Source organism: Ochotona curzoniae, unplaced genomic scaffold, assembly GCF_017591425.1.
Source record: "Ochotona curzoniae isolate NIBS_2020 unplaced genomic scaffold, NIBS_Ocur_1.0 contig_3190, whole genome shotgun sequence".
NCBI lineage: Eukaryota > Metazoa > Chordata > Mammalia > Lagomorpha > Ochotonidae > Ochotona > Ochotona curzoniae.
The window spans coordinates 8,185,778-8,203,594 of record NW_024465751.1 but is presented as its reverse complement, the minus strand read 5'-3'; the positions used below and the strand labels follow the sequence as shown (position 1 = coordinate 8,203,594).

The 17,817-nt window shown below is 43.0% G+C and overlaps 1 protein-coding gene across 3 annotated transcripts in view; it reads left to right on the top strand.

Annotated features, from left to right (window-relative positions):
* The window catches only part of NSMCE2 (NSE2 (MMS21) homolog, SMC5-SMC6 complex SUMO ligase), a 235,986-nt gene that overhangs the window by 5,597 nt on the left and 212,572 nt on the right, over nucleotides 1-17,817 (top strand). For all 3 annotated transcript variants that reach the window (XM_040979309.1, XM_040979310.1, XM_040979311.1), the window contains exon 2: nucleotides 8,937-9,107. In XM_040979309.1, coding sequence (XP_040835243.1) covers nucleotides 8,951-9,107 — 157 coding nt within the window. In that variant the 5' untranslated portion in view covers nucleotides 8,937-8,950. The remainder of the gene's footprint in view (nucleotides 1-8,936; nucleotides 9,108-17,817) is intronic.

Below are 17,817 nucleotides of genomic sequence, written 5' to 3'. Positions count from 1 at the left end.
TCACAGCTGCTCCACTCCACATCCGGATCCCTGCTAAGGACCTGGGAAAAGCAGTGAAAAATACTTGTTCCCCTGCCACTGTTGTGGGAGTCCCAGAAGAGGCTCCTGGCTTTGGTTTCAGCCCCATGTATTTTGGCCATGTAAGGTGTGAACCAGCATATGGAAGGTCTCTTTCACAAGCTCCCCGCCCCCCCATCTCAGTAATTCTGATCTTCAAAAAATAAAAAAGATGTGTTGGGCATTATCCTAAATGTATATATTCTAAGTGCACATGTAAATTATTATATGTAGTAGGCTTAGTAAATCCTTAGAGTAACCCTTGAGATAGGCACTTGTTTTAGTCCATTTTATATTAATACCTCTGGCTGTGTATTGAATAAAAGACATTTATTCAGCTCACAGTCATGGAGGATCAGGAGCATGGCACTGCCATCTGATTTTTTCTTATAAGGATATCTGTGTGGATGATGTCCCAATGAAAAGTGTATGTATCAGAGGCACCAGACTCCTTTATACCAGTCTGTTGTCCTGGGAACTAATCTGGTCCTGCAAGAACTGTCATTCTCTTCTGCGGGCAATTTTCCCTCTTCCCAGGCCCCGATTCTTACAGCTGCATTCTCTCTCTCTCTCTCTATCTCTCTCTTACACTCTCAGCTTCACACCGGGATCAAACTTCCCACACTGTCCTTGGAGGGTACACTCTGGCCACATCTGAAGCATAGCAGCTCTAAATCCTTCCCGTTGTAGAAAAGGGAAAAGTAAAGCTGTGTGAGGTTAAATTGTGAGCTCAAGTCATTGGGCTACTGACTGGCGAAACCAGTGGTCTGGCTCCAAAGGCTCCGTGTTATCCTCTACTCGGAGTTGTGTCCCCATTCCACTCTCTGTTTAGTTAAACATATTATTGTGAAGTCATTTCATTAATCTAGAAACACATGCTTTGTTTATGCTGTTGCTTTGCCCTATTGTTGGCCTCCAAGTTTGTATATATACATTATTTTGATAATGGTGCTTCTAGAAATACACTCTCCAGTGCAGTAGCCAACAGAGCCATGTGGCTGTTTAAACTCATAATGTTAAGTGAAACTGAACACTGAATTTCTCAGTCACACTATCAAGACTTTAGCTACTGATCAGTAGCTGTGTGCCTCACGGCTGCTGACTCTCGCACAGTCAGTGGGACCTTTGTATCCTCATGGAAGGCTCTTTTGGACAGTGCTGCTCTGGATAATTTAGACTTAGACTAAAATCAGGATTGAGTAGGGAAATGAATATGTGAACTATATCATTTTGATTTGTAAAAAATGATGTGTTTTGAGTAATAGTTTATAGTATAATAAGAAACTCCAAACTCTAAATGACTTGCACAGTTGAGCTTTATTTCTTTGATGCAAGCAGACAGATTGATGAGCAGTTTTCCTCCAGACACTGATGTTGGGAGCTGGGCTCCTTCTTCCTGGTAATTCTCCATCATTGGTGTATTGTATCTGAGGCTACTGTGCTTGCTTGCACCACGCTCTAATGGGAGGGTGTGTGGAGAGTGTGTGGGTTTTGTGGATTGCCCTTGGAAATGGCCATTTTTGTTGTGTCAAGTGCAAGTTTACTCTTCACTGCAAGGAAGGCTGTAAAATGTGGCGCATGAGTAGCTGTGTAACTGCAGTGAAGGGCGAAGAGGTGTGGGGAGTGCCTCATGGAGATCTGTCGCAAGTGTCCTGTCCTTAGCCCACCCTGAGGGACAATCGCAATAAACAGTCCTGGCAAGTTTGCTGTTGCGTTTATTATAAGGAGCTTATTTTTTCTTCATTGTAATTCTTACATGTTAGCTAGTACTGCTGGCTTCTTTGCCAGGGAATGCTGTGTTTTTTTGTGAGTTCTCAATAAACTTTTCTCTTTGCAGTATACTTTTCTCTTTTCCTGTTTTGTAAGGAAGTTCATATCCAAATTTGTTGTATGTGTGGAGTAGTGCATAACATCCTGAAACCTGCCTTCCCACTTTGTAATGTACTCTGTTTCCTTCTTAATTTCTATTGTTTGACCCTGGATTTCTGTTTTCCATCTTAACGCTTATTTTTTATATTTATACTCTGCACAATATCTTGACTTTTGCTGTAAAAAACTGAGGTGTAAATAAGCACTCTATTACTGAGGTGTAAATAAGCACTCTATTTCCCCGAATGCATCTTTAGAAATCATCACTGGTTTTTGTTTTGTTTTTATATTTTCTGTGTTTTAGTTTGCAGTTTTAAAGTCCTAGGAAATAATGTAATGAGAGCCTTTGTTTAATTTTCCCACATTTTAAAATCTGAAGCAGTTTGCCGTATTTGCCTCAGGCCTTATGTTTTAGATAGCTCTAAATATACTTCAGTAAGGGCCAGCACAATGGCTCAACTGGCTAATCTTCTGCCTTCCAGTGCCAGCACCCCTTTTGAGTTCCAGTTTGTGTCCTCCATTGTCAGCGCCCATATGAGTGCCAGTTTGTGTCCTGGCTGCTCCATTTCCCATCCAGTTCCCTGCTTATGGCCTGGGAAAGCAGCAGAAGATGGCCCAGAGTCTTGGGATACTACACCAGCAGGGGAGACCTTGTCAGAGCTCCTGGCTTTGGATTGGCTCAGCTTGGGCCATTGCGGCCATTTAGGAGTGAAAAAGCAAATGGAAGATCCTTCTTTCTCTGTCTTACCTTCTCTTTCTAAATCTGCCTTTCCAGTAAAAAGTAAAGTAAATCTTTAAAAATTAGCTAAAGTTGAAAATTTCCTTTGATTACCCCCATACCCAACTGAACTGATTCTTTGTCCTGTACTTAAAGACCTTCTACACTCTCTTCCCATTAAACGTCCTGAGGAAAAAAAAAATTATATTTAAAAATTATATTTAAAAAAATTGTATTTAAAAATTTATATTTATTGGAAATGTAGCTTTACGGAGAGGAAATACAAAAAGATCTTCTGTCCTCTAGTTTACTCTTCACATGGCTGCAACAGCCAGAGCTGTGCCCATTCAAAGCCAGCAGGCCTGTGGGGGTTCTTGCGGGTCACTCCAACTAGGCTACAACTCCCACTGGTTTGTGTGAGGGCCAAATGTGTGGTGGGCAGGATCAGGCTGGAGTGCAATACCCATCAGTTTGTGTAGAAGATAGGACTGGAGATGGAACTGACCCAGCAATTGTAACTACCAGAGCACACATAAATAGATTTGGGCAAAGGAATGGCCAGACCCTATATTGACATGCCCACACAAAAACCAGCTCTGAGATCACCTCAAATGAGGTGTGTTTGCGAATGCTCCCAACTGAACCGCTGGACTCAGAACTCCAACCATGGAGAGAATTACAGGTTCTATGGTCTGACCGTGGAGTATGTGCCAGAGCTGGGCCTCCTCAGTGGCTTAGGTGGAGTAGTGGACAGCATATCCAGATATACATGGAGGATATGGCAGTACACTGGAACCTGCAGAGAATACCTGGTGCCATAACAGAGGTCGGAGGACAGAAAAAATCTATCAACAACCCCAGCAAAGAGTTGGCAGTGAATACCTGGACAGACTCTGAGGTGAACTGTGTTAGCTAGTGGATTCTGGAGAGATTTCAATGTGAAAGGAGTGGCGAGATTGGCAGCAATTCAGAACTGTGGAACTATTCAAAACTCCTGAGCAGGACCCTTGGAACATGCCCCACATCAGGGACCCCAGGGGTGGTTGGGAAGCTGGGTGTGGCTTCTCCCCTTATCTCTCCCCTCCCCCCACATACAGTAATGAAAAAAACAATGCAGAAACAATGGTCTCACCTCCTTTCCTCTACCCTTGACCCTTTACACCCTAATCAAATATGTAAAAATTATCAAAAAAAATAAAAATATTAAAAAAAAGAATCAGGGAGAATGGCTGGATTCTGGAGCTAAGTTTACAGAGCTGACGAAATTGGTGATGGATTGGTGGGTTTGATTTAGGATAGAAGAGCAAAAGGAATATGTTTGGGAGGGGGTTAGGTCAGGAGGGAAGTGATGTGTGGTATTCAGTGATAGACATTAAAACTTCTTAGTGGTAGTACTTGACTGGGATTGTTGTGGCTGGGAGCCCTGGTGGGTAGGAGCAGGAATCCTGGGCATGCTGACTTTAGGATTTAGTAGTGTTGTGCTGGGTACCTAGATTGCATTTTCCTCATTTATTCATTTCAGGAAATTTTTGTTGAATCATTACTGTGAGCCAAGACATCGTTTTAACTTGGAACGTAGCAGTGAACAAAACAGAAAATGTGTTTGTTTTTAAGGAGTCTAAAGTAGCTGGAGGAGAGAGACAATGAAGCTAGTAAGGAGGAGAATGTTGTTGAGGGTAACTACTGATAAGAAAGATGAAGCAGAGGAAAAAGGGTAGGGAAAGCCCAGTGGGTGAGGACCGGGAGAGCTTTAAATAGGATGTCCCTGGAAGATCATACATTAAGAGGCATGGAGAAAGAAGACTTTAAGGAAGTGAGGGAGTTGGGCTTTGTAGATATCTCTGGGCTTATATCCTGGTGGCGAGAACAGAGAAGGCACAACCTTGAGGCACAACTATAAATGATTTGAGGAAAAATGGAATGAAAAAAAGGCCTCTTGAGGATTCTAGGAGAAAAACTAGCAGAGGTGGAGGAGAAACTAGTCAATGAGGAAGGAAGAACAAGTGAGGCAGGTGCTGAGAGTGCACCAGGAAGGAGGGCATGATGAGCTGTGTCCAAGGCTCTTGGCTGCTAGATTGAAGGAGCTGGGGACTGAAGAGCAATCTTGGCATTAGCAGTCTCATTGGAGGAGGAGTGGAAGCCTGTTGGACTGCTTCCAAGAGAGAACGGGAGAGGAGGATTTGGAGACAAATAGAGACAAAGTTAAGAAGGAGCTTTGCTATGAAGGTGAGCGGAGAAATAGCAGTAGTGTCTAGAGGTACAGGCTGGAGGAATGGAGGAGGATGTTTTTCTTTAAAACAGAAAAAGCAGCAGTCCATTTTTGTTTGTTTGTTTGTTTAGGGGAATGTGACAGAACCTCAAATCCTAGCAGCTAACTAGTCACTGACACTGGGATGATGGAACAAAGTAGGTATTCATTTTCTAAAACACAGGGCAAGGAGAAAGGGCAGCTAGCAATTCCCAGACCCTATAAGGGGTTAAGGGTGAAGAATCTTACATATTGAAATTGGGATTGATCTGTGTGTGTCTGAACAGTTCATGTGCAGTGCAGGTCTCCAGTTGATCTGAATCCTAGCCATGCTTTTTTGATTGAATGGTGATAGTATAGTGATCATGTTCTTTGGGGAGTTTTGATAATGGTACAGTGGGTTCCAGCTGGTCTTGGTTCTACATGTAGGGTGTTGTTGCTTTGTTTGCTCAGGGTTATTATTTAAAAATGGTCAACATTGGGTCTAGCATTGAGATATGTAGAGGTGGTAGATGACCTATGACTCTTGTGATGTGGGACCCTGTGGGACTCACTGGACCTCAATCAGCACTCCCCAATTCACTGAGTTAATCTTCAGTATGAGGTTCATTTACAATCCTCAGAGCAGGGCAAAGGCAAGAGAACTTTAAGCTAAGGGTGGGACATGGGGAGACTAGGGTCTGGTAACACCCACATCAAAGGCATTGTATAGGCACACAGTTTCAGGAATGATTCAGGAGACAAGAACATAGTCGCTGATGTAGGGGAGCAGGGAGAGTGTTTGGGACTGTGACCCACAGAGGGAAGGAGGAACAGATCTACTGGCAAAGTGGGTGAGCGGTGGGGTTGGCCTTACTTAGGGTGCACATGGTTTATTCATTCAAATAAGTGATGTCACAGGATATGGACACGGAGGTTACAGCCTGGGAGAGAAGCAATGGGATCTTGTAAAATACCATTTCTGACAACATGTGTTTCTTCAGTGACTTAGGAAGTGAGGTCTTTAGCTGAAGGTGAAGTTGGAGGAGGAGGAAGAAGTGTTGGGCCTTTGTAGAGAGAGGATGCCTAAAAGGAAATATTAGAATGAAACTCAAGTACTTGTTGAGAGAGCTGTGTGCTTTGTGACTGTGCTCTTTTCCCCCACATGCTGCTCTGCTTGAGTGCCTCTCCCCCATCCTTCTGTGAAACCTCTTCCTTTATGCTTCAAGCTCAGTGTTGTGGTTTCGGTTTTATCTGTGTCTTCATTTATGCAATTAAGTCCCCTGTTGCTTTGTTTGTTTGTGAAATCTTATGTTGGTCTCCCCAGCTAAAGTGGGAGTCCCTGGGGAGCAGAAGCTAACATTTTAAAATTAATTATTTTATTTTATTCTTAACATTGTTTATGTGGTTGAGAGGGATGAATGCCCATATTGACCTTTGCTTAGGGTAGGGAAGGTCAGGTATACAAAAAAGTGGGCGGGACAAATGTTTCAGGTTTTTTTTTTTGTTTGTTTCCTCCTGTGTCCCCACAAAGGAGTGGGCCACACTCTGCTGTCAAACTACATCAGACCCTGGGGATGGGAGACAGTCATTTAATGACATCTTAGAGACCCAATTGTGGGGAAGAGTTCCAAGTCTTTTTTTGTTTTTTTGTTTTTTTTTGAGTGGTTTTGGTAGTTCTGAGACATCGTCAGCTTCGTTGTAGAAGGGTTGAGAAAAATCTGCCGGCTGACCAAGTATACCTTAGTGTATCCACATGCCCAGACACTTGCTGCAAAGTGTGGAGGAGAGTTGTCCAATCTGTTCTACTTTCCATCCTTTGATGAGACAGTTGACTTCCCCTGCTGACCTAGATGGTCTGGCTGTCATGTCCCCCATGTGCATCTGGGAATGCTGTCCACTGCACAGGCATCAGCAACTGTGGAGGCCCAGTCCTGCCACATGCACTCCAAGGTTGGATCACATAGATCGTGATTGTCCCTGTGGCCCTGTGGCTGGGATTTGAGTCCAGCAGTCTGGTTGGGGAATCCCCCCAAGAAATCTCATCTGGGGTGACCCTCAGACTTGACTTTTGTATATATCAGCCAGTGCAAGGTTAAATGTGGTCTGTCACCTGCAATAGCCAACAGACATATACTTGTGGATGTAGCTGCCTGGTCTGTTCTGCCCCTATCGCATATCTCATGCAAACTGATGGGTGCTGTGGCCCAGTCTAGCCAGCCCACCAGATATGGTCCTCATTCAAACCGGCAGGTGCTGCAGCCTAATTGGGGCAGCCCTTAGTAACCCCTAAGAGGCCTGATTCCAATCCCAGTTTTTGCATGTGCCAACCTGACCCAACCTGTATCCTATATGGCTCTCATGCATGTGTATGGGTGCCATGGCTTAGATCAACTCGGCCAGCTCCAAGATTTGGCCTTCACTTAGGTATGCCCATAGGTGCCACTGCTTTGTCCAGCTTGGTCCACCAGTGGGAGGTACAGCCTAGTTGGAGAGTGCTCACAGTTCCCCTGCAGGCATGCTCCTAGTACCAGACAGGGTATACTGCTGTCTAGCCTGACATAACGCACACCCAGGCCTGACACTTGCCAGCTGGTGCTGTGGCCTAGCCTGGTTGCCCTGCACCCATTCTAGTTTTCTTTCATGCCAGCGGGTGTAGCAACCTAGCCAGGCTGTCTAAAAACCCCCAGTCCCAATGCTCATGCTCACCTGTATAAACAGTGGCCCAACAGGTGAGTCTTGGGGGTTCCCTTACTAGGTCTGCCCCCGACCTTTTTTGTTGCACATGCCAGTGGATGTGGCAACCTAGCCAGGCTGGCTAACCCCCAGTCCCAGTGCTCATGCTCACCTTTATAAACAGTGGCCCAACAGGGGAATCCTGGAGCTTCCCTCACTAGGTCTGCCCCAGCCTTGGTTGTCGCACATGTCAGCGGATGTTGTGGCCCAATTTGAGATGGCTCGTCCCCAGTCTCAGCATCTGGCAGTAGGTACTGCGTCCTGGCTCAGGTCTTGCCAGCAGGTGCAGCAGAGGCTAATACTTCTAGTGCTTTGTGTGGGGCTTGGTGCGTGGTTGGTTTTCATGTTGGTAGAATAAACAATGTAGTGCTGTTAGATCAGTCTTAAGAGTGTACCTCCTGAAAATGACTGTATTTTCATGCTGGAAGAAGTGCCTGGCGCCTTAGGAGATACTAAATATTTGTCACTGGATTCTGAGTTGTACAGTGGATGTTCATGTTAGACTAACACCTCAAAAACAGAAGTCAGACTCTCAAGCATCTCTGTTTTTATACCCTGTGTGTTTTTGAATTATTATAATGATTCATATCCTAAGAACTTTAGCATCTATTTGTGGAGTGAATGAGTGAACCTAATTAAAAGGAAGCCATTAGTGAGAAAACAGTATTAGTAGCAGCACTGGTGTGAGATAGAGGAGAGGATGTAAGTGCCAGAGATTGCAGAGGCTCTAACGCTGATTCATCGTGTGCCGTGTGCTGGACTACGAAGCCCACCTTTCAGAGAAGCTTGTGGTCAGCCGCGAAGTGGCAAAGCCTGAATTTCTGTTGCATCTCTGATTCCGAGATTGTTTTCTTTTTGTGTGTTCACATCCCTAGGCTCAGTCCTTCCATCCCATTCAACTTGTCCATTTTTTTAGTTGCTCTTACTGAATTTCAGGTGGTTACTGAATTAAGCAAACATGTCTTTTTGTACACAGCTTTATAGAAATGGTCCAGTTTCAAGAGTTGTTTGAAGGTGTGGTTAGGGGATGTTTAAAATGAGCGTCATGACCGAAGTAGTAATACTCATGGCAGATGACTTACCACAAGATAAGAATTCTATACAGAAATCCTGCTTTTACTGAATATGGGTTCCACCAAGTCTGTGAATTTGGTGATCCAGATCATGGAACCGCACTTTTGTATCCTCTCGGGGAGGTAGAATGTAGATTCAGAGTGGCATTGGTAGGGTGCTAAATACAGTCATGTGAATATTTACAGTAGTTATTAATTTTACTTTGTAGTTATTTTTCTGACATTTTATCTTATTTATTTGTGCTTAAAAATATAGGTAATCATTTCAAGATGCCAGGGCGTTCCAGCTCGAACTCAGGCTCCGCTGGATTCATATCCTTCAGCGGGATAGAGTCGGCTCTCTCCTCCCTAAGAAACTTTCAGTCCTGCATCAGCTCGGGAATGGATATAGTGACCAGCGTTGCTCTGGATCTTGTGCAAACTCAAAGTGAGTGTTGACAGCAACGAAACTTCTGTTCTCCGCCATTTTGGGGTAAAACTGTATGGTGGCTTTACTCTAAGAATGCTGTTTGAGTATGGTGTGGTCATTCAGTGAGATTGATTCTTTTGTAGGTTCAAACAGTGGAATTCCATTAGAAATTGCATCAAAAGTTTTTGGGCAATGACACATGAGAAACCTTAATTCATTTTCCCCTCAGTCTTTTACTGTCTGGCTTCAGTCTGAATAGTTTTTGTTTGTCGACAAGTTCATTTGTCTTGTCATCTGCAGTGTCTAATCTTGTGTTAATTCTGTCTAGGTCGTCTTTAATTTCAAATATTATGTTTTCAATTGTTGAAAACAAATAACTAGAATCTCTTTGTTTTTCTGTCTCCCGTTTTGACCTTCATCATGTTCCTGCCTTCTTCTGTATGGGTTCTTGAGGGTATGAAGTTTGTCTATAGTAGCTGCTTAATATCCTTGTCTGCACTTTCCTCTGTTGCTGCTCCGTGACATGGACATTGAATGTATTATGTGTTGAGTGTTTGGGTTTTATAGCCTTCCTTTAAAAAGTGATGACAGTGGTTTGGCAGGCAGCTAAGTGATTTGTGGGTTAGGCTGATCCTCTCCAGGCTTCTTGTGACTCTTTGTTTGTGTGGCTTTAGTGTGGCCTTTATTGTAGGGCTATTTTATCCTTGTTACAAAATGTAGTCCCCTGGAATCTTTATTGGTTGTGCTGAGGGCTGCATGAGAAACCTCTGTGGCGAGATGAAATTTTGTCTCTGAGTCCTTAAGATTTTGGGGAATTGTTCACTTTATTGCTTCCATAGATTGTTTTTCAACAGTTTAGGATTCAGCTTTGGACTCAAGGCATCCCGGACAGATGCCTAGAGCTCTGTTTGCACAGTTCCCTCCCAGTGCTCTGGCTTACACACCCCTTCAGCCTCAGCCTCTGGGAAGCTCAGTGTCTTGTCTGCTTACTCCTCCGAGACTGCTGAGCTCTGCTGGCTTCCTCCTCCCTTAGCCAGGCAAAAGCGGTTTCATACTTGTTTCTCTTGTTACTTTTTCTGCAGTAATTGTAATCTTGATCTGCCTGCCCATTATTGAACAGTCTGAAAACAGGTCTTGCTCTGTTCCTCCCTTCTTCCCCTCCCTCTCTCTTTCTGTTCTTCCCTCTCTCCCTTCCTTCCTCTCCTCTCCTCCTCTCTCTTTTTTCTCTCTCTCTCCCTTAGAAAGGCAAAGAAGAGAGGAGGAGATACAGAAAGATCTTCCATCTTTTGGTTTACTTCCCAAATGGCTGCAGTGCCTGGAGCTGAGCTGTGCCAATCTGAAGCCAGAAACCAGGAGCTTTCTCCGTATCTCCCATGTGGTTGCAGGGGCTCCAGGCTATGGACCATCCGTTACTGCTTTCCCAGGCCTTAAGCCAGGAGCTGGATGGGAAGTGAAGCAGCTGGGACAGACTAGCACCCATATGTGATCCCAGTGCCTGCAAGGTGAGGATTTAGCCATTGAGCCATTGCATGAGGCTCAAAAATATGTATTTCATGTAGTCATTCATGACAGGAGGGTAAGTTCCACGCCAGTTATCCATTCATGGTCTGTAGCATTGCCTAGTCTGGTTTGTAGTGTATATAATTTGGATCTAATGGGTATTTGGCTTTGGTTGGTGGACTTTAAAAATCATAATAAAAGCAAGCAATAAGGGAGAACTGAAGCACACCCCTCCCACCAAGGGATTATTGTCACTGCTTCTGATATTCCTGAGTACTTTGGCTACACTCTTCTTATGTTTTGTTTTATTTTTTTTTAAGATGTATTTAATTTTATTACAAAGTCAGATATACAGCGAGGAGGAGAGACAGAGAGGAAGATCTTCCGTCCAATGGTTCACTTCCCAAGTAACCACAACGGCTGGTGCTGTGCCAATCCGAAGCTGCGAACTCTTCTGGGTTTCCCATGCAGGTGCAGGGTCCCAAAGCTTTGGCCTGTCCTCGACTGCTTTCCCAGGCCACAAGCGGGGAGCTGGATGGGAAGTAGGGCTGCCGGGATTAGAACCGGTGCCCATATGGGATCCCGGCGTGTTCAAGATGAGGACCTTAACCACTTTGTTATCATGCCAGGCCCTTATGTGTTGTTTGAAATAAACACAAATTGGCATAAAATACAACATTTATATTGTGTACTTTAAAAGGACATATAAGCATTTTTTGAGAGATTCATTCTCTATAGCAGGGATTGGCAAGTTTATAAAGGTTCAGATGGAAAATCTCTCTCAACTTTGCAGGCTGAGTGAACTCTCATATCTCTACCATTGTAGGGCGCAAGTCACTGTGGATGGTTCATGAATAAATGGGCGTGAGTGTGGTCTAAGAAAACTATAGGAAAACTTGTAGTGGGCTGGATTTGGCTGATAGTTCTGTCTCTTGCTATAGAGCTATAGGCAGTTTATTAAAAGAATTATTTTATCTGGTTTAATCTTACAGCAAATGCTTGGTTTTACATTTATATTAAAAACTATTTCAAGAAAAAAATTTGAGCAAAGTTTTATGGAAAGAAAAGCTGCAGAGTTACTTTGAGCCTGCAATACTTAATGAACTTCATATACACGTGACACCCATTGACATATTTAGACTAATACCAAAGGTTAGAATGTCTACCCAGATGACTAGTCTATGAAAAGTTTAGGTTTGGGTTTTAAAGAAGACACAGAAAGTGCTCAATAGTTTGCTCCTTCACGTAGTTTATCTTTCTAGTGGGAAGACAGGCAAATGCCAGAGCAATGGGAAAATGGAAATAATTATCATCACCACTGTTTTCATCAGAAAAACCCAAACCTCGCAGACTAACATTGTGAATACATATTTTTCAAAATTAAACGTTTTAAAGCTCACATTTTGTCATTAGCAACAAATATTATTGGTTACATTTTCGATAATAAACTCAGTGCATTCATGTGTCTGAGAGGAAGAGTGAGTTCCCTTCTGCTGGCTTACACCCCATGTTCCTGCAAGGCCTGTGGCTGGACTGAGGCCAGAGCCGGAACTGCAACTCCACCAAGCCTTGATGACTTGAGCTGTCACCCCTGCCTCTGAGTATCTGCCTTGGCAGGAAGCTGCAGGAAGACCTGGAGCTGACAATTGAACCCAGGTGCTTTGATGTGGGTGACGGTCACTTACCTGCTAGGATAATTGCTTGTTTCTTGGTTTGTTCATTTTTGTCTATCAGATACTTAAATCTGCATAGCCATAGTTAATGATTCTTCCCATTCAAAAGGATATTCCATGAAAAGCAGTAGCCAAGTCCATTTGCAGCTCATACATTTATACAAGGTTTTTCTTTGAGTTAGCCATCATTCTTTCTTGAGCAGCAAATGTATTTTATGTTCACTTACCATTCCATTGCAATATATTAAAAGGTGTGCCTAATGATATTTAGAACACTGATCCGTTCACCAAGGACATTCTGAAGTGAAATGGGCCCTTTCCTTTGAGCCCATGGTGGAGAATGCAGTGACTTAAGGTGGTACAGCTTGGTGCTATGACTTTAATATATGCTAAGGCACCAGCCTGTTTTCTCACAATTGTATTGGTACCATTAGTATCTGTCCAATAAAGCAAAGAAGTCACATCATTATGAAAATAGTTTTGACCCATAGACCACTGAAAGCATCCCCAGGACCACACTCTGAGCCCCAGTGGCACACGGAGTGAAGTGTGAGTGCTTATGAGCAGGAAGTGGATGCCAGGAGATGTTCTCCTCAGAAAGCAAGCCTAGGGCGGCTCAAAGCAGGCTCGGTCCGAGAACCTGTGAGGCGAGTTGTTTTTCTTTAAATCAATGAATGCTTTAATTTAGTGTAATTAAATACCATAAAGCACAATTTATCCATTTAAAATGTATTTAATTAAAATTGAAGAAAACCTTATGTTTCCTAGTAAACTTTTGGTATATTTTTCTTCCAAGAATTTCCAACTATACAATCAAATAATTGGTAAGAAATCAAGGCATAACTAATTACAAATTAAATGAGTTTCCCAAGGTTAATTTCTATCAAAAATAAAACTATAAAGCCCCAACTTTTTACAGCAAAAGTTAATATTTACTATGATACATTTTTCCAGTGTCTTTTTTTTTATTTAACACATATGAATTGTGCATATTCATGAGTTTCTTTGTGAGGTTTCAGTACAGATTTGGACTCTGGCAGTGCAGGGTAAGCATTGCTTTTTTTTTTTTTTTATGTTGAAAACACTGAAAATCTTTCCTATCTGTGGCCCTCTCCTTGTGCTATCACAAGTTTCTGACACGGTACATGGTGGCCTTCCTGCGTGCTGCATTCTCTGCAAGCTTTTGGCAGCTACTGTTTCATTGTCAACTTCTGTAAAATCAACTCTTTTAGGGCCCGGCGCGGTGGCGCAAGTGGTTAAGTCCTCGCCTTGCACGCCCGGGATCCCATATGGGCGCCGGTTCTAATCCCGGCAGCCCCGCTTCCCTTCCAGCTCCCTGCCTGTGGCCTGGGAAAGCAGTTGAGGACGGCCCAAAGCTTTGGGACCCTGCACCCGCGTGGGAGACCCGGAAGAGGCTCCTGGCTTCGGATCGGCATAGTATCGGCCCGTTGCGGCTCACTTGGGGAGTGAATCATCGGATGGAAGATCTTCCTCTCTGTCTCTCCTCTCTGTATATCCGCCTTTCCAATAAAAAAAAAAAAAATCAACTCTTTTAGATCCCTAAGCATGCAGTACTTATTTTTCTATGCCTGGCTTATTTCATTCAACATAGCGCACCTGCAGTTCATGTTTTAGAAATGACAGATTCATTCCTTTTTATGGGTGAATGATATTCCATCACACACCCACACACCCCTCTTCATCAGTTGAGAGACACTTAGATTGGTTCTGTTTCTGGCTATTTTGAATAGTGCTGCACAAAACATAGGCATGCATCACACTGATTTTTTTAAAAAATATTTACCCAATGAGAAGTTGATTATTGAGTTATATGGTAGTCCTAGTTTTCATTTGGGGAGAAATCTCTGTACTGTTTTCAGAAATGATTGTTCTAGGTTACACTGGCATCAGTAATGTGTAAGGGTTTCCCTTCCTCCATAGCTTTTCCCACACTTACTTATTTTTTTCATAACATCTGTTCCTGCAACAATGAGGTACATGTCATGTCATTGTGGTGGTTTCGATTTGAATTTCTTTACTGATTATTGATATTGAGCATTTAATATTCCTGCTGCCTACTCATGTGTTTTAAAAATTTTCTACTTGTTTATTTATTTGTTTTTTTTTTTTTTAGCTATTGCTTGAGGTCATTGTATATTCTAGATCTCAGTCCTTATCAGATGTACAATTTGCAAGTATCTTCTTGTCCATAGAGTTAGTCCTTCACTGCTGTGCACATACTTTTAGTTTCATGCTATCCCATTTGTCTTTTTTTTTTTCAAATGTGCTTTCCTGTGACACTTTTGGAGTTGTAGCCAAAAAGTTATCCCCTCTCTAATATCATGAGACATTTTCCCTCTGTTTTCTTCTAGTAGTTTAATTGTTCTTTGGCCTTGATTTGAGTATTTAGTCCATTTTTGGTTGCGAGAGGTAGTCTAGTTTATTTTTCTGCATGTGGATATCTAAGCAACATTTATTAGGCTGTTCTTTCGAAAGTGAATATTCTTGGCACCTTTGGTGAAGATCAGGTGTCTGTGGATGCCTGGATTCACTTCTAGGCACTTATTCTGTTTTGTTGGTCTTTGTGTTTGTTTTTATGCTGGTGTCACACTGCTTTGATTATTATAGCTTTGTAGTATATTTTGAAGTCACTGTAATGCCTTTTGCTTTGTTCTTTTTGTTGATTGCTTTAGGTGTTTGGATTTTTTTTTGGTGGCTCTATGTGAGTTTTAGTTTTTTTTCTTTTCTAGTTCTGTGAAGAATTTCTTTAATATTTTGATGCATATAGGAGAGTAGTTTCAATATGGTCTCAGTCTCAGGTTCTGGCCAAGTATGCAGAGAGCAGAAAAACACCTGGTATTTAGGGAAAGTTGAAGGTTGATTGAACCTTTGTGGTAGAGACGAGTATCATGTGCAGGAGCAGGTGCCTGGAACTGGCTTGATAGTGGCTGCAGTCTTAGCTCCTGTTGTTAGTTCCATCACTTTGGGCAAAGTAGGTTTTTAGTTTTGAAATTTTCATTCCTTATCTGTGGGAAAAAAAAACTTACTTTGTAAGGTTATTGGGATTAGGTGAAGGTAATATATGCAAAATGCTCTTATCACAGTACTACTTCAACACCTGTCATAAATGATCCCTCAAGCGGCTGGGTTCCTGCCACCTGTGTGGAAGACTCAAGTTGAGCTCTGAGCTCCTGCCCTCAACCTGCCCTGGTTTCGGCCATTGTTGGCATTTGGGGAGTGAAGAGTAAATATCTCTTTCTGTTTATTTTCTGTCTCTTTCTTCCCTTAAAATAAATTAAAAATAAATTAGAAATTAAAAAAATACAGATAATCCTGACAGTGCTGACTATGCTATGGAGGAAGAGGCTGCTGCAGTTACAGTGAAGAGGATTTCCTCTGTGTGCCTGTCATACCAGCAGCGTAGCCTTATGGAATGTAGGACTTTGGGTACAGAACACCTGGCATTCTTATCCTATCTTTGTCATTTAGTGTCTTCATAATCTTGGACATTTGTCTAGGTTTCTCATTTATAAAAGATAGTATCGTGGGGATTAAATGAAGTACTGTTTATAAATTGCTTAGAATGGGGTGGATATTCTGGCACAGTGGTTTCAGCACCACTTGGGAGACTAGCATCCTGTGCCATGTGCCTGGGATGGAGTCTCACCTCCGCTTTCACTTCAGCTTTCTGCTTAATCCACCCAACAGGCAGTAGCTGTGAAAAAATGAGATTTATCTGAAAGGCAGCTAACAGTGTGGGAGAGAGAGAGAACTTCCGGTTGCTGATTAACTCTGCAAATGGCTGCCATGACCTTGGCTGGGCTAAGCTCCTGTAAGGTGAGAGAAGCTTCTTCCAGGCAGTCCACCTGAGTGGCAGCAGCCCAAGGACTTGGCACATCATCTTCTGCTTTCCCAGACACATTAACAGGGGGCGTGGAGACAGATGTTGACCTAAGTGCTTGCGTCCCTGCTACCCATGGGGAGCTCCTGGTTCCTGGCCTCCTGGCTGCTGCAGACTTTGGGTGAGTGAACCAGCGGATGGAAGATGTCTGCTTTTCTCTCTCTGTCTCTCCTGTCTTGTCACTTTACCTTTCTAGTATATGCATGCATGGATGCATACATACACATGTGCACACATACAGACACACAACTGAAAATACAATAAAACCAAGTGAGGAAGTGCAAGTAGCAAAGTCTATGAACTCTCCTCAGAGCAGAAATGCCCTCTTTTCCTTGTAGCCTTGTAAGATAGGGCAGCTTTTTTGTTGGCCTTTTAGGGTGTTGCAGTTTCATTTCAAATTAGAATAAGCTTGGTAAACCAAGTGGCAGTTCTTATTGGGGCGTAATTGTCCTCCCTTTGCCCTGTGGTTCTCTTGCTGCTGTTGTGATGACGTGGTCAGTAAAGGGGGTTCTGGCCCCCAAGAGCTTGCGGGATGCTGAAGGGTTTGGTTTTTGTTTCTGATTGGTTACATTTTCCTAATTCCTGGATCTGACTTTTTTTTTTTTTTATTAGTTTTTCCTCTAAATTTCTTGGTATTCTAGTAATGTTTTTTGTTTTCATTTGGCCTAATTGGAAAATGAAATTTGTTACATTATGAGAATTTTCGAACAACTGAAGCTTAATTTTTTCGGGTTTTAAGGTTGTTTTATGCTTTCCTGTACCGAATGTATTGGCCTCATTTATAAGAACTATGATAATTGGGATTGGATTTAGTAGCTCTGGAAGGTTGGGTAAATCTGAGAAGTGGTCTTTCCTAAAATGGTAACGTACCTCGGGGTTGAGGGCTCCTTCTTTTCCTGCGTCCGTGCGGATGATAGAGGCTTAGTTAATGGCTTTAATTCTATGGAAAAGGTACATTTGGACTGAAAAGTTTCCAGATTCTCACATATTTGAGAAGGACAAAGAGAAAGTCCTGGTCCTTGGGTTCATGTCCCAAGTGCCCACAAAAGCTAGGACATGGCTGAGGTTGGAGCTGGAAATACAGTTCAGCTTTCGCATGTGGATGGAAGGGATCCAGCTGCGTGAGCCATCCCCAGGGCTGGGCTAGCAGGAGGTTGAGGACATGTGCTGGAGCCAGGTAGTGAACCAGGCACAGCTGGATAGCATGTGTATCTGCTAGCCAGCAGCAAGATGGCTCAAATGGCTGCTTCAAGAGGCATGTGGACAAAAGGATTGTTCAGGAGTCTGACAGTTGAGAAAACCTAGATGAAGATACTTTGACTTTTCTCTTTCTGTGCTACTTTTCATTTTATTTCTTTGGACCTTTAAGGCAGAGAGCCTTCAGTTACTGTCGTCGGACAAGGTGTTTGCTGAGCAATGCTAGAGTGTGGTAGTGATGGAAGACATGTGGTAATGACCCTAAGGATCCTCTGTTAGACATGCGTGGTTGGCAGGGCTGTTTGCCCATGTGGTATCTTGTGTGAGCCCGTGAAGTAGTGACTGGTTAGCTCCATGAGCTAACCTGAGAGCCTGGAGCCTTAAGGAAGGTCAGGATGCCTTCTGGGTAGCAGAGTTGAGTTAGGGACAGGGTAGGCATTTGAGGAAAAGCAGTGTG